General features: G+C 48.5%; 1 protein-coding gene across 5 annotated transcripts in view; it reads left to right on the top strand.

The window, feature by feature from the left end:
• Positions 1–13,235, top strand: part of Fne (ELAV like RNA binding protein found in neurons) — a 223,089-nt gene that overhangs the window by 193,976 nt on the left and 15,878 nt on the right. For all 5 annotated transcript variants that reach the window (XM_077693484.1, XM_077693483.1, XM_077693486.1 and 2 more), the window contains 2 exons: positions 4,143–4,296; positions 5,788–6,019. In XM_077693484.1, the coding sequence (XP_077549610.1) occupies positions 4,143–4,296; positions 5,788–6,019 (386 nt within the window). The remainder of the gene's footprint in view (positions 1–4,142; positions 4,297–5,787; positions 6,020–13,235) is intronic.

Below are 13,235 nucleotides of genomic sequence, written 5' to 3' on the forward strand. Positions count from 1 at the left end.
CCTTGAGAAAACTTTGTTCTAGCTCTTCCGAGCTTAATATTTCGAATCTCGTTAACCACAGGGCTCTTATGAAGGTGCCATTTTTTTTCGGCCTCATCGGCAGCTGTAGCACAGTACGGACGGGGTTTTGCTGTTGAACACAAGTGAGCGAGTTTGGTGTTCTAACTTTTAAAGACGTTCGAACCTTGCGTAGGTGAGTGTCGTAAGATTCTGAGCACATCCAGTACCAGGTGGCGACTGTGTCCTTTCGTTTGAATTTGCCTGAAATGCTCCTTTCCAGTGTCTTAAGGTATTTCTGCAGTTGGCATATTTTCCGCTGGCGTAACGCAGCAGGTTCATTCATCATCATAAGGGTCAGGTAATCGCATCGCGGAAAAATATGCTATTTGAATTATATACACCCACATAAAGCAGCAATGGGGTTATTGTTTGTATACGTACGGGAGTGTCATCCATTAAGCATATATGCATGTGTATACAAACTCCACAAACTTGGCCCTAATGAAATTTATAAGCCAATATTCAACTATATATAGTACAACGTACAACTCTCATGCGTATTGTTGCACTTCTCCAGGAGAATATACGGAAATTTAGTAATGTTCAGATGAAATAACAGGTTCCTTTCAGCTTATAACTTGAGCCGCGCGTAACTGCTTTACGCGGCGCTTCCCTTTCTGTCTGTGCGACCCGGGGTAAATTCGGATAATTTATTCCGGAATCGCATTACCCACTGTCTTTTGTTACACTGCGCACGGCTTAGCGCAGGGCTTTAACGTTATACTTTCCCACGTACCAACGTATTCCACCGAAAAAAAAAATGTACGAGGAAAACCAGACACGGGCCCGTATTTTCTACTGCGGGAAAGCTCCAAAAGCAGTGTTTGTTTTAAAGTTGTAATTCTGGAACTGTATGAGGTGAGGGGAAGGGGTGGGGGGTTTTGTTTTATAGGATTTATCCGCAAACGCAGAAGGCCTGCTTGGACAGATTTACGAGAGAGTAAGCTTATAATATAAAGCGCGCGGGAAGGGGGTCTTTTAAAGAGGGCTCCACTCCAAGCTCAGTTGTACTGCGGGAAAGGATCAGGAACCGGTTTCATCCCGAAATGCAAGGCCTTATACAAACTTGCCAGGGATAAGTTGAAGGAAGTTGGCAACAATGTTCCCGAGCTTTGCCTTTGAAGCGTGCTCCACAGCAAGCGTAGTCTTTATGCGGGGAAGTTCGAAGGCAGCCGCGCCAGGTTACCAGCGAAAAGGAAACTTTCAAAATGGCCCGACGAAAAAGAAGTTATCTAATCCATTAGACGCCTGCACTCAATTTACCAATGCTAGCTGTGGGGGTCTTTGATTTTTATATGCCCGCAAGTATGTGGTAAAATTTTAGTGTCGTTGCGGGCACTTCGGGAAAATCCGAAAAAAAAATTTTTGAATGATTTTATCGCCATTTTTTTTGCCGTTACAACATTATCTGGAAATTCTAACAGACAAAATAAATAAATAAATAAATGGTGGAGGTTTGTTCTCGAAAGTTAGAAAAGAAGATGCTTCTTGGCGTCGTTGTGAAAGCATTGCAGGCGGCGGCTGGGCTACCGCTATATCGCAGGGCTTCCTTGGAACGAAATGTAAAGCGCTCCAGCTTTTCATGTGTGGCGCGAAAATTAAATACGTACCCGTAAATGATATATGTCAGTGTAGAAGGCAGTTTTAAGCAAAACAAGATAGGGCGCGGGAAATCGACAATTTTGAAACGCACACGTCAGTTATGTTCAGCTGAAGCACACACAAAAAACCGGCTCCTAATGCCTCGGCTTACATTTCTGCAGGTAATAATGATTTTTGCAAGTAATAGTGCGAATTTTATTCGTTAGTTTAAGAATACCCTTTCATGTCGATTTCAAGAGACATAGCGACGGAAAAAAATAAGGGGCAGATATCGAGGAAGAAAATACCGGGGAACACTGAAAAAAAAAAAAAAAAACTCTTAGGAATTATCGGCAATTTAATAACGCTGAAAATCCATAAAATTTGTGTCAGCACAGATGATATGTGTTACGGAGGAGTAAAACAAAAACTAGGCTTTTGAAGCCTTACTGCTTTCTTATCTTTGTTTTGCGGTAGAACAGCGGTTTGATAACTAGAAGCCAATATGCAGCCCTACTTCGTTACAAAGCTTGTTTTGCTCGAACACAAAACACTTACCGCGAACTCGCTCCACGTTTTTTTTTCTCTCTCTCTCTCGAAACCGTTCAGTCGAGTCTGGGTCGCTGCGCCGCTTTTCTTGGGAGAAGATTAAAAATTTGGGACCGTGTCGGGTGCCCGAATCCACTTTGCCGCCGCTACAGTGTTTGTTTTTTTACACTCACTTATCGTTAGATTACCTTTTCTTTATTTCGTTTTTACTTCGCATCGAATAATCCTGTTTGTCCGCTCTTCTCTTCGCCCCGTATAACCCGGTCTCACGGCAACCTATTCCTCGCCGCTTTCTTTTTAATTAAGGGGAGCATGTTAGACGTCCGTTTATGTTTTTAGTTTTGTCATTTTTTGTTTTTGCTTCTCGTCCAAGCCACGAGAAGCTGTCTTGACTTTTGTCGGCTTGATGCGTGTCGAGCGACGACATCGGAGTTAGTCCGCACCCCGCTTCGGCTCCCCCGTGTACTCCGGTGTTCTCAGGTTGCGTCTTTCCAAATTTCAGCGCTTAAGCACCTCCCCCATAACTAATGAGATTTCGGACTCGGCGAGAAACTTTTCTTTTTCTTTCATTTTTTTAATTCGTGCATTGTAGTCGCATGGACAGAGAACGAAGCAGATGGGGGCAGAGGGGTAGGGGAGGTATTTCTTGTTACAAGGTAGGCACTCTTATTTCGTTTGAACTCTTTCGGGCTCTGTAGTTGCTGTTTATTGGTCGCTGCTGAAGGCTCCAATCATTTTCATTTTTCTTGCTCTTCTTAGGTAATGCCGCCCATGTCTTCGAAGTATTACCTAAGAAGCGGCGTATTTTCCCGAGCTTGAGTAAAATGCTCTGAACCTGTTGCGTAAGCGTGTGGCGCGTAAGTGGGATGTTGTCTCAGCAAACTGTCTTACCGCCTTATCTCGTTCGGCGACCAGCGAGGCAGCAAAAACAAAATGTCGCGTTGTATTCGTTCACTTACTACCGACAGCGGCGCCTGTCGAACGGTAGCCGCGGGAGCAACGTAATCAAGTACGTTGCACTAGTGATTGGATTCCGGAGAAGACCAGGTATTGCGTGAGCTGCCGTTGCGGGGGATGCCTCATTACGACGTTTGAGGGACGCCGTCCGTAAAGGGAGAGTTCACAAATGTTTTACTATGGGCAGTTTTACTTTACGTATCCCCGTTGAATTGAGTCTTGCACCTTTCTCTAAGTTTCTGCTTTTGCCGTTTCCTTTTTTTTAGCATGATAGCCGGAGTGCTCAACGTAAAGAATGACGGGCGGGGGAATGCTGAGGGAGTGTGCTACTTTTGTTTTGGTTGCGAGATATCATTTTTTTTGTGCGTTCATTCAACCGAATTAAGTGGCGATTTTCTCTCCTGTTTTGCGGTAGAGTGGGATGTACGCCTGGCTGTGGGCGAAACAATGTTATTTTGTCGTAATCGTAACGCATTACTATCATCGTTAGCATGATCATCATGGGCTTCTTCCCTCACAGCAAAATGCCGTGGAAGGAAAGGGAAGATGGGATTTCGATGACGTTCTACGTGATAATCGACCAAATTTAGGGGAAATCCCCAAGGTGGAGTAAGTTTCTGTGAAGTAAAATTTGACATCCACCTCAATGGAGCCGTGCGGCTGCAAAGGAAAGCTTCAGTTGGTAGAGCGACTGCCCCAGATAGGCGGCATTCCCAGAGTTCGAATCATGGACAAGGACGAATTTTTCTCCAACTGCGAAGTTTCTTAGAACGGTGTACAGCTTTACTTTGTAGCCGTACGGGCTGCATTGAGGTGGATTTCAAGTGATCATTCACACGTTCTACGTGACGGGCAGTGTCTGATGCAACAAAGATTTGTAATTAGCGCGACCATCGCCTGTTGCCGTGCCTCTGTGTTTGCGCCCACTTCCTTCCACTAACGATGCCCGATTGTTTTGCTTCTCTCTCCCTTTACCGCCCTCCCCTCTCTGGCAGGTGTCGTATGCCCGCCCTAGTAGTGAGGCTATTAAGGGTGCCAACCTGTACGTCAGCGGACTCCCCAAGTCCATGACTCAACAGGATCTGGAAGGGCTCTTCTCTCCCTATGGCCGCATCATAACTTCGCGCATCCTCTGCGACAACATCACCGGTGAGGAGGACTGCTCTCTCTCTCTCTCTCTCTCTCTCTCTCTCTCTCTCTCTCTCTCTCTCTCTCTCTCTCTCTCTCTCTCTCTCTCTCTCTCTCTCTCTCTCTCTCTCTCTCTCTCTCTCTCTCCTTGCATGTCATCTTGCCCTCCGCGACCAGGAGCCGGGTCGAAATTGCCGGAGCGTTTGTAGCCACAAAGATAGCGAGTTGGGCGTCTTGGTACGGATTCATAATGAAAAAGCAACCAGCGCAAGAAAGACGAGGACGAGGAAGGCTACAAACAGAGCGCTGCACTCACAACTGAAGTTTTTAATGAGAACGTAAACATGTGTAGAGAAAACTACGCATGTCAAAAAAGGGATCAATAGGCAAGCCTGCATATTGTCAAGTCACACGTTCTGCAAGACAACAGAGTTCGCTTTTGGGCAAGGTCACAGAAGGTTGGCTTACGCACGATTCACTATTTTTAGATATGTTAAAAGCCCCTGACACCGACCTTCCTTGTATGCTGATTAGTGTGTTTGAACAACGCTGTAGGCATCGCCTTTAGTTCTTTTTTCGTTTGAGGGGAGCAGTTGCCTAGCTGTAAATTGCAAAAGAAATAAAAAGAACAGTGCGAATTGCTGGCTTGAAAATTGCCTTAAAGTTCGAGAATGCTTCAGCAGATGCCTTTATTTACGTAGAGTTTTCAAGGAAGTGTTATCTTATCAAATACTGAGTCGAGTGAGAGAAAATAAAATTGATGGGAGAGCAGAAGTATGAGCAGGCTTTGAATTCTAACTGCGTCGCGTAGGAATTCTAAAATGATAAACATAAAACAGAATGCTGTGCGATGCCAGGCCAAAGACGGCGACAAGTGCTTGCCGGTAAGTTTTTGCGACTTTAAAGAAGTTCAGGCTCGGACAGTTCACGCAAGCCCGGACAAACTTTACTGCCTTCGTGGCTACTTGATAATGAATAGCTTAGTCTAGTCCCCCCTCCTCACCTCCCTTAAGATTTAGGTGTTTCTGTTGCCTCTTTTCTTCTTGAGTCGTCTCAGATTACTGTCTTCCGGCAGGGTTCGAAGGCACTAAAATGAAGACTTCTTTGAGGTCCATAACTTCGGTTCAGTGCACATAAAAAGCTGTTTGGTCTTAATTGCTGGTGCCACGTTCTGCGGAGGTGTTACAAAACGTACCGGCCAGGCACAATATGCCTTACACAATGTGTCCCTCTTTAATGCCTTTACGCATAGCACCAAAGCTTCAAGAAAAAGCGCTACAAACCACGGCAGAAGAAAACGAAGAACGACTAGACAGAGCGCATCTCTCTCGTCGTTCTTTGTTTTTCTGTCGTGGTTTGCAGCGCTCTTTTTCTCGAAGCAATATGTTCCAACTAGCCCTACAGCATATTTCCCCGAAGCTTGCTCCTTCCTCTCCATCCCTGATCTCGAACCTCTTCCTCATCCTTTTGCCTCATCCCTTTTGCTCCTCATCCTCATCCCGCCTGTGGTAGGTCTGTCCAAGGGCGTGGGCTTCGTGCGCTTCGATCAGCGCGTGGAGGCCGAGCGCGCCATCAAGCACCTGCACAACAGCGTGCCGGCGGACGGCGGCGCCACCGAGCCCATCACCGTCAAGTTCGCCAACAACCCGAGCAACAACGCCAAGGCGATCGCGCCGCTGGCCGCCTACCTGTCGCCCCAGCGCCGCTTCCCGGGGCCCATACACCACCCGGCCAACCGCTTCAGGTACGCCTCGTTCGTTGGTCGAGACCGTGCGGCTGCGGTACACGAATAGGGTGGGGCGCAGTGTAGTACCCGAGGAACTCGACTGCGCAAGCGCGAAGTTCCAGCAGTTTACATTGCCGTTATAGCTACAGTTTCTGACTGTTGCAATTGGCGGCCGGTAAGCATAAACACCGGTCCTGCTGCAGATATGTGCGAGCTAAACGTCGCGTGATTCTTATCGGATGGCTTTCAATTTTCTGAGTGATTTGATTGATTGATTGCAGGGTTTAACGCGCCGACGCAACGCAGGCGATGAGGCGCGCCGTAGTGGAGGGCTCCGGATTAATTTTGACCACCTGGGGATCTTTAACGTGCGCCGAAATCTCGTACACACGGGCGTTTTTGCTTTTCGACTCCATCAGAAAAGCGGCCGCCGCGGCCGGGAATCGAGCCCGCGACCTCGTGCTCAGCAGCGCAACGCCCTAGCCACTGAGCCACCGCGGCGGGTAATTTTCTGAGTGGGGGAGTAAGGGTAGTCGTCTATTTGCTGCACTTAAGGCAACCAGTTGGGTTATATCCCGTCGCGTGACCTACGATGACCGGTTTAGACGTAAATGTTTTGGTGCAAGGGATTCGGGAGGTTTCCTTTTAAGGGCTGCGATTTGTGAGATGTCGAATCGGGGAACCTCGGGAAGTACTTAATTATTCTTTAGTTTATTTGGACGCTCATTTTCAGAAATAAAAACGAGTGGTGATCCTGAAATATTTTTGAAGTCAGGGAGTACTAAGGTAGTTCAACAAAAAACGCCTCGAAGGAAACTGTAGCTAGAAGCAAAACCGCTGGCGTTGAACGAAGTAAAAACGTTAGAAGACATCAAGGGACCGCTAGAAAAGTAATTCCGAGGAGGTGCCCGTAGAGCGGGTAATCGATTCACCGACCTGTAGGCGTACGTTGATCAGGGTTCCGATGACCCGACGGTGCGGAGTAATTCTAAATATAAGTGTCTGTCAGGTTGTGTCAACTGGAAACACGCACGAGCCGCGAAAGAAATACGCTTTGGTGGCTGCTACGGCCATTACAAGCCGTGCATTGTGTCACAACTTTTTAAATGGTCAATTCGTCCACCACTACGCCAGTGCGCGAATTGTCCTCGCTTATGCCGATTACTCCGGAGAAATAAAGCAGCCGCTCCCAGTGCCATTTCCGGCGAGGCCGCTTGGAGCGTCATACTCACAGACACGTAGGGAAAGAGAGAGCCGAGGTGCCGACAGAAAGGTCTTCGAGATGAAGGAAGGCGGACAGGGGAGGCACCTCTTTGATTGCCCTCTAATGACGCTAATTGCGGTCGGCGGCAGTCACCGAGTCCGCCGTTTGCCCCCTCGTTCGGTCCCAAGACTCTTGTTTTCGGGCGTTACCGGTTCCCCGACCGCTGCTTCGTTGCCGGGCTCTATAAAGGAGACGACAACGGCGACGGGGAATGCGCGCCTCGGGAGCTGCTTCAGGGCGTAGATGAGATTGTCCACTGCTTTCCTCGTTTCCTCGCCGCTTTTTTTTTTCTTTTTTGGGGAGGGGAATTTTTTTTTTCTTTCTGTCTCGACTTTGAGGCACTGAAAGAGGATGAGCCCGCTTAGGCCCGATCTAAGCTGTGCCGCGGTGCCGACGGGAACACGTAAGGAATTAGATCGGTTCTGCCATAGCTGGGGGTGGTACAAGTCTCGGAAAATTGTGCTATGGAGAAGTATTTTTGGTGTGGTCAACAAACGGATGAGATTTCGTAAAGCAAAAAAAAAAACAAAAAAAAAACAAGTTGTGTTTATTAGTTACCACGTAAGCGAATACAGGGTCGTAGTGGGCTGAGATGGTTTACATTTACGGAGGTATGTACAGGTGTCCCAAAAAGTAAATGGAGCATGCTTTCGTGAAATTAGAGTATTTTTTTCTTTAATGCGTTTTCCAGCATAAATTGAATATGTACGGCTCAATTTTATTTTAAAATGACTTCCATGAACACTCACTGAGAGGTTAATGGCTAGGCACATGGCGGAGAAATACCCCCAAAATCTCCAACCCGTGCTCCGTTAACTTTTTGGGGCGCCTGTACTTTCGTCGATCGATTTTTGCTCGAGTAAAGACGAAAAATGGGCGGTTTATTTTTTTCACTCTTTGGATCAGAGCGACCTCGAAGCCAACATGAAACATTGGTCTGTCCAAAGGTAGTCACGTGAGGGTAGGAGGTATACTATAGTTTATGCGAATTGCGTGTAAAGAGGTTAGATAATTAGGAAAAACAAAGGTAGGTAAGATCGTGCACTCTTGAGCCGTCTTCATTGCGCATTCCGTGGTTAAAGTCGCCGGGACGACGTCACCGACCGACCTGTCAGATTTGGTACGTGGCGCCATCTCTATAAGGCGCCTGTAACAGAGTTCAAAGTGGGCGCCACTTTTTAAATGCAGAGCATTTCTTTAACTCACGATGTCACCCGGCGTTGTCGGCGTTGGCGTGCCTCGGCGTCCGCAACAGCCGTTCCAGGTGCGCCCTCTCCCCCACTCCTCCTCTCTCGCATCACGCTACCCTCCTCGCTCTCAACAACAGGTCCGCACCCCTTCCCCTAAACTATATAAAAAAATTATACTTACCGGCGCCTGGATTCGATCCCATGACCCTGCGGGCGGAACGCAAGGTACATGGTGCTCTACCCACTGCGCCACAAAGCCGACACAGAATGGAAGGCTACGCACGCGCCTTATATCCTTGACTCATTCAAACTACGTCAAGAAGCTGCTGATACAACGCATTCACTACCACCAACTCCCCAAACACTAAACGCTAAAGCAATACACCCCCCACCCCCCCACCCCCCTATGCGACGCATTTACTCGAGTCCCCCTCGCGGGGAGATGGGCCCTTTTTTAATACGGCCGTACGTTTTGTGTCCGCTGGCAGCTTGCTCATCTCCGGATTCTAGTTACACGTATGAGCACTTTAACTTAAACGGCATGTCCTGATAGATCACTTCAAAGAGTTTTGGTGGACATGAAATTCAGGGAAGCTTGCACTCAAGCGCAAGGCTTGAATGGCGAAGCCCTTGTAGGTGAGCATTGCCGGACACAGTTAGGTTTCAGTGTCATTGATTATTTGCATAGTTGCGGTGCTAGTAATCGTCGTCATATGCATCGAAGAGGCCGTCGTGTTTTCGAGGCGAGTGGTGGATGCAAGGTCATCCTCAGCATTGTAGACTTCCACCAGATCTTTGTCATCGACTCGAGGCACCGGTGGCAGGACCTGCAAGTCGTCTCGGGAAGGAGTAGCCATGACTCGTAGCCATGTCTCCAATTATCTGTAATGGCTTCTAGAGAATGCGGCGGCCCCAATGACCTCTCCCAAGCAGGGTCTCTTTTCGTTTTTAGCATTAACGCTCGAGTTTTCTTTGACATACGCGCTAGCATTTGACGACAGCGTTGTTTTAGTGTCTTTTTTCGCGTGTGCTAAGGCCACTGCGGGAGCCGGGGACTCGGCGGTGGCCGTGAGGCACACGCTCACGAGCGCTCGTCATTTTATCGCTCCTAGGGGTTTTTGCCAGTTTTTTTTTTTTGCTGAAGCCACTGCGCGTGCCGCGGACGCTCGGCGGTCGCCGAGAGGCACGCGCTGACGAGCTCTCGGCACTTTCTTGGTATTGTTTCCTGCAACAGCGAACTTACGGACAGTAACAGCAGCTCCGCGCTGTTAAAATTGCCTGTTTACTAAGATATATAACCAGCACGGTATTCTTGTCTCGCGATTTCTTTTATGACGGATGAAGATTTTCGTTAGCTTGCTGTTTCTTCAAAACGATTTATTTAGGGCGCCATAAAAATAACGCGTTTAAATACGGTGCATTTTCTCTATAATTAGAAGTAATATTTTTTTGGAGGACGTGAGTATGCCTATTGTGAGCACTTCGCGGTATATATTGAACGACGCAAAATTTGGTCTTTGAGAGAATTTCGAGGCATTTATTCGGGCCTATTAAACCGCGTATGTAAACGTCGCAAGAACAGCCGATACAACGAAGTTCACGATGCTATTGTCGGCAACCTAATACCATTCGTGTGCGCGCTGTTTTTCAAAACCAAGCATTCGCTCTTCACATCACATCACATCACATCACTTTAATACCTTAAAGGGCCTTCTTGCTGCCTTCTTGAGTTGCGCGTATCTGAGGGAAGAACAGGACACAAAGCAAAGCAGCCTCCTTGCAGAGTGTAAAACTGGGAGTACTTCCCACGCGCCGATTTCGCACAAGGTTGTTCACTGCGAGGGATGGAATACAACGGTTCACTTTCACGTGCAATCCGGGGTCGCAGTTACGCGGAGTTTCGGGGCGTTCACCAGACAGTGGTTTAGGTCGTAAACGTTTCCGTAACGTTGAGTAGCGGAGCGGGGTACATAATGTACCCTGTGCCGCTACTTGGTCCGTTTTATTTTGCGGCCGCATGTTACACGCGGCCGCAAAATAAAACGGACCAAGCTCTCGGTGGGCAAAAGCTATTGGCGTTGCACCTTCTGGCCGAGCGCCTGTTGGAGAGGTAGTTAAGGGCGCATGCGAGCCCTTCGCTGGTGAATGCATGTCAGTTTGTTCGGTTCCGGTCGCAGCACCTTGTCTCTCACCAATGTAGCACCAGGAGGCGCCTGTCGCATGCGTGCGGGTGAACTCACGCCACGCGAGCAGATCCCGCCGTCGTCGTCTCCGACGCTGTTAACGTGCCTCGCACGGTGCACCGTATGACCTTCTTTAGTTGCGAATCCAGCCGCCTGTGGTCGTTAAATAAATCATCCCAAACCACCGCTGCAACGTCGCATTGATGAGCTCGTGCGGTTCATTTTCTTTCGTTGCGTTTTTTTTTTTTGCCTAAAAGGAAATTGCGTATTAGCGGAGCGCCAAGTGACTTCGTAAAGAAATGTGAATGGAAAGGGGGCTCCGCCGAAGAGTGCGAGATGAGCCGCATCGCGAAAATTGCGGCCAGGGTCTCCCCCTCCTCGCCGCGGCGTAAACGGGAGAAGCCCGGCTATCGCGGAAATATCGCCGGCGTCGTAAACGAGCGGCCGGTTAGTTGGCGCTCATCATCGCAGCGCGGGATCGAGCATGTGCGGTGTGGGAATATACTCGCGTTCAGCGCCGCCGCGCGAGTCGTTTGGAACGAGCGGGGCGCCCCGCATTAAGCAGGGCTTAGCGCGCGCCCGACGCTTCTCTTGCTCTCACCTCTCCTTCGGCTCCTTTAACGGCGTCTCGGGGTTCGGTGAAACGGGCTGCCATCGTATCGCCTCGTGCGGTAAACCCCGCGGTCGAGTATAAACAGCCAGGCCAGGTAGATTAGCTCGCATCCCGGCGGGAGGTGGCTTACATCCTTCGTGCGGTCAGTCATGGGCGCTCGTTAGTTGGATGGCTAGGCTTGTTTGGGCGTGTGGGCGCTCCTGCTTCACGAAATGCACGTTGAGGTGTCGCGGTTGACTTGGTGTATGAGTAGCGTTAGCAGGAAAGGCAACAGCGTTTCTTCCCTGTAAAGTTTGCACGCTTCTAAGCCATCTTATGTATACTACGATGTTTAGACCTTGTGCGTACTGCAGCGCAGTGCACGTTGCAGCTGTGATTGGTATGACGGGGAATGTGAGAATGCGTGTCGGAACGTTCTTGTGGATTTTGCGTGCCGCGCGACACTTTGTAGCGACGGCGCTAGGTTGTCGTAGGAGGTCGTTTTCTGCCCATGACGAAGGAGGAAGAACAATGTGACGAGGAAGCAGGAAAAAAAAAATATGTGAGAGCAAAAATGGTTTATAGTGTATGTGTTTTCAACATGCCGATGACGTTTAACCTGAAAAAAAACTGTTTAGGAGGGGGTTTAAAAATAACCTAAAGTGACAATTTGTTTTCGGAACCATGGTGCAAGACGTCGACGTTTCGACAAGCGGAGTGATCTTCAGAAGGTCCTGATAAAGACAGGCCCACTTTTCGAAGTTATGTGCGTTGCTCGTGCCATTGTTTCTTTAATTTTTTTCTGAGTTAACCCGCTTTAAGATATGGAACTTTCTACTACGTCATAACATGCCTCTGACTAAACCAACTCCCGCTGTTTGTGTGGGTGTTGTGCCATTCGGGCTGATAAATGAAGGTTTCTCAAATTGGTGAACTACCGGCACCACTTGTACATAAAGGGAAACATTTCAGGAAGCGGTCAACTCTTACAGAGGAAAACTGGGGCGGTATTCTCGAGTTTTATCCCTCTCAAAAGTGTCCCTTTTGGCGAGCCCTGATTGGCTAAAAGTAAACTACCGGAAGTGACGTAACGCAAGCGCGGCGAGCCTACTGTCAACGCTTATTGCTTAACCGGAAGTACGTCACGATGAAAGGGACTCAAAAGGGACGTTTTCTAAAGGGACAGTTACGAGAATACCGCCCCTGATAAAGTTGACCGCCCCTGCTTACGCAGCTTGGGTCATATGTACGCATGAAACGTAGTTCCGGCATCCTAATCGGGAACAACGTTTATCTATCCTCGCTAAAAAACTCCTGAGAGGTTGACACAAATGATTCCATACACCCGTGTTGTCACACAGTGTGCGATTCAGTAAAAGAAATATCACACTGTCAATTACCTGTGACAAGGGGACCCACCGCGGTGGCTCAGTGGCTAAGGCGTTGCGCTGCTGAGCACGAGGTCGCGGGTTCGACTCCCGGCCGCGGCGGCCGATTTTCTGATGGAGGCGAAAAGCAAAAACTCCCGTGCGTAGGCGTTTTCGGCGCACGTTAAAGATCCCCAGGTGGTCGAAATTAATCTGGAGCCCTCCACTACGGCGCGCTTCATCGCCTACGTTGCGTCGGCGCGTTAACACTTACATTCAAACCTGTGGCAAGGGGGGAGTGCATTTTTGCTATGTCGAGGTTTTGCTGCAGAAAGGCCCTGAATGAGGCAAAAATATGAACTTTGTAAAACTCTTCACAAGCATTAGAAAACAAAACTGAAGATATGTGAGACGGCGGAACTGAAACAACCCACTTCGTGAATGTATGGCTACATTTACAAGACTGATAGACCAACGTAGCACAAAAAAAACGACACTATGAAAAACCAACAAGGTTTGGTCAACGTATCCAAAATAATCGCACTTCTTGAATACCGTCGGCCGAAATAAAGGGTAGTTTGAAATTACCAGGCACGGAAGACATCACCTTCCCAATCGCTGGTGTAGAGTCGAGCAGA

This window comes from Haemaphysalis longicornis, unplaced genomic scaffold, assembly GCF_048455015.1.
Source record: "Haemaphysalis longicornis isolate Haplotype H1 unplaced genomic scaffold, Haemaphysalis longicornis Haplotype H1 scaffold_12, whole genome shotgun sequence".
NCBI classification, from domain to species: Eukaryota; Metazoa; Arthropoda; class Arachnida; order Ixodida; family Ixodidae; genus Haemaphysalis; species Haemaphysalis longicornis.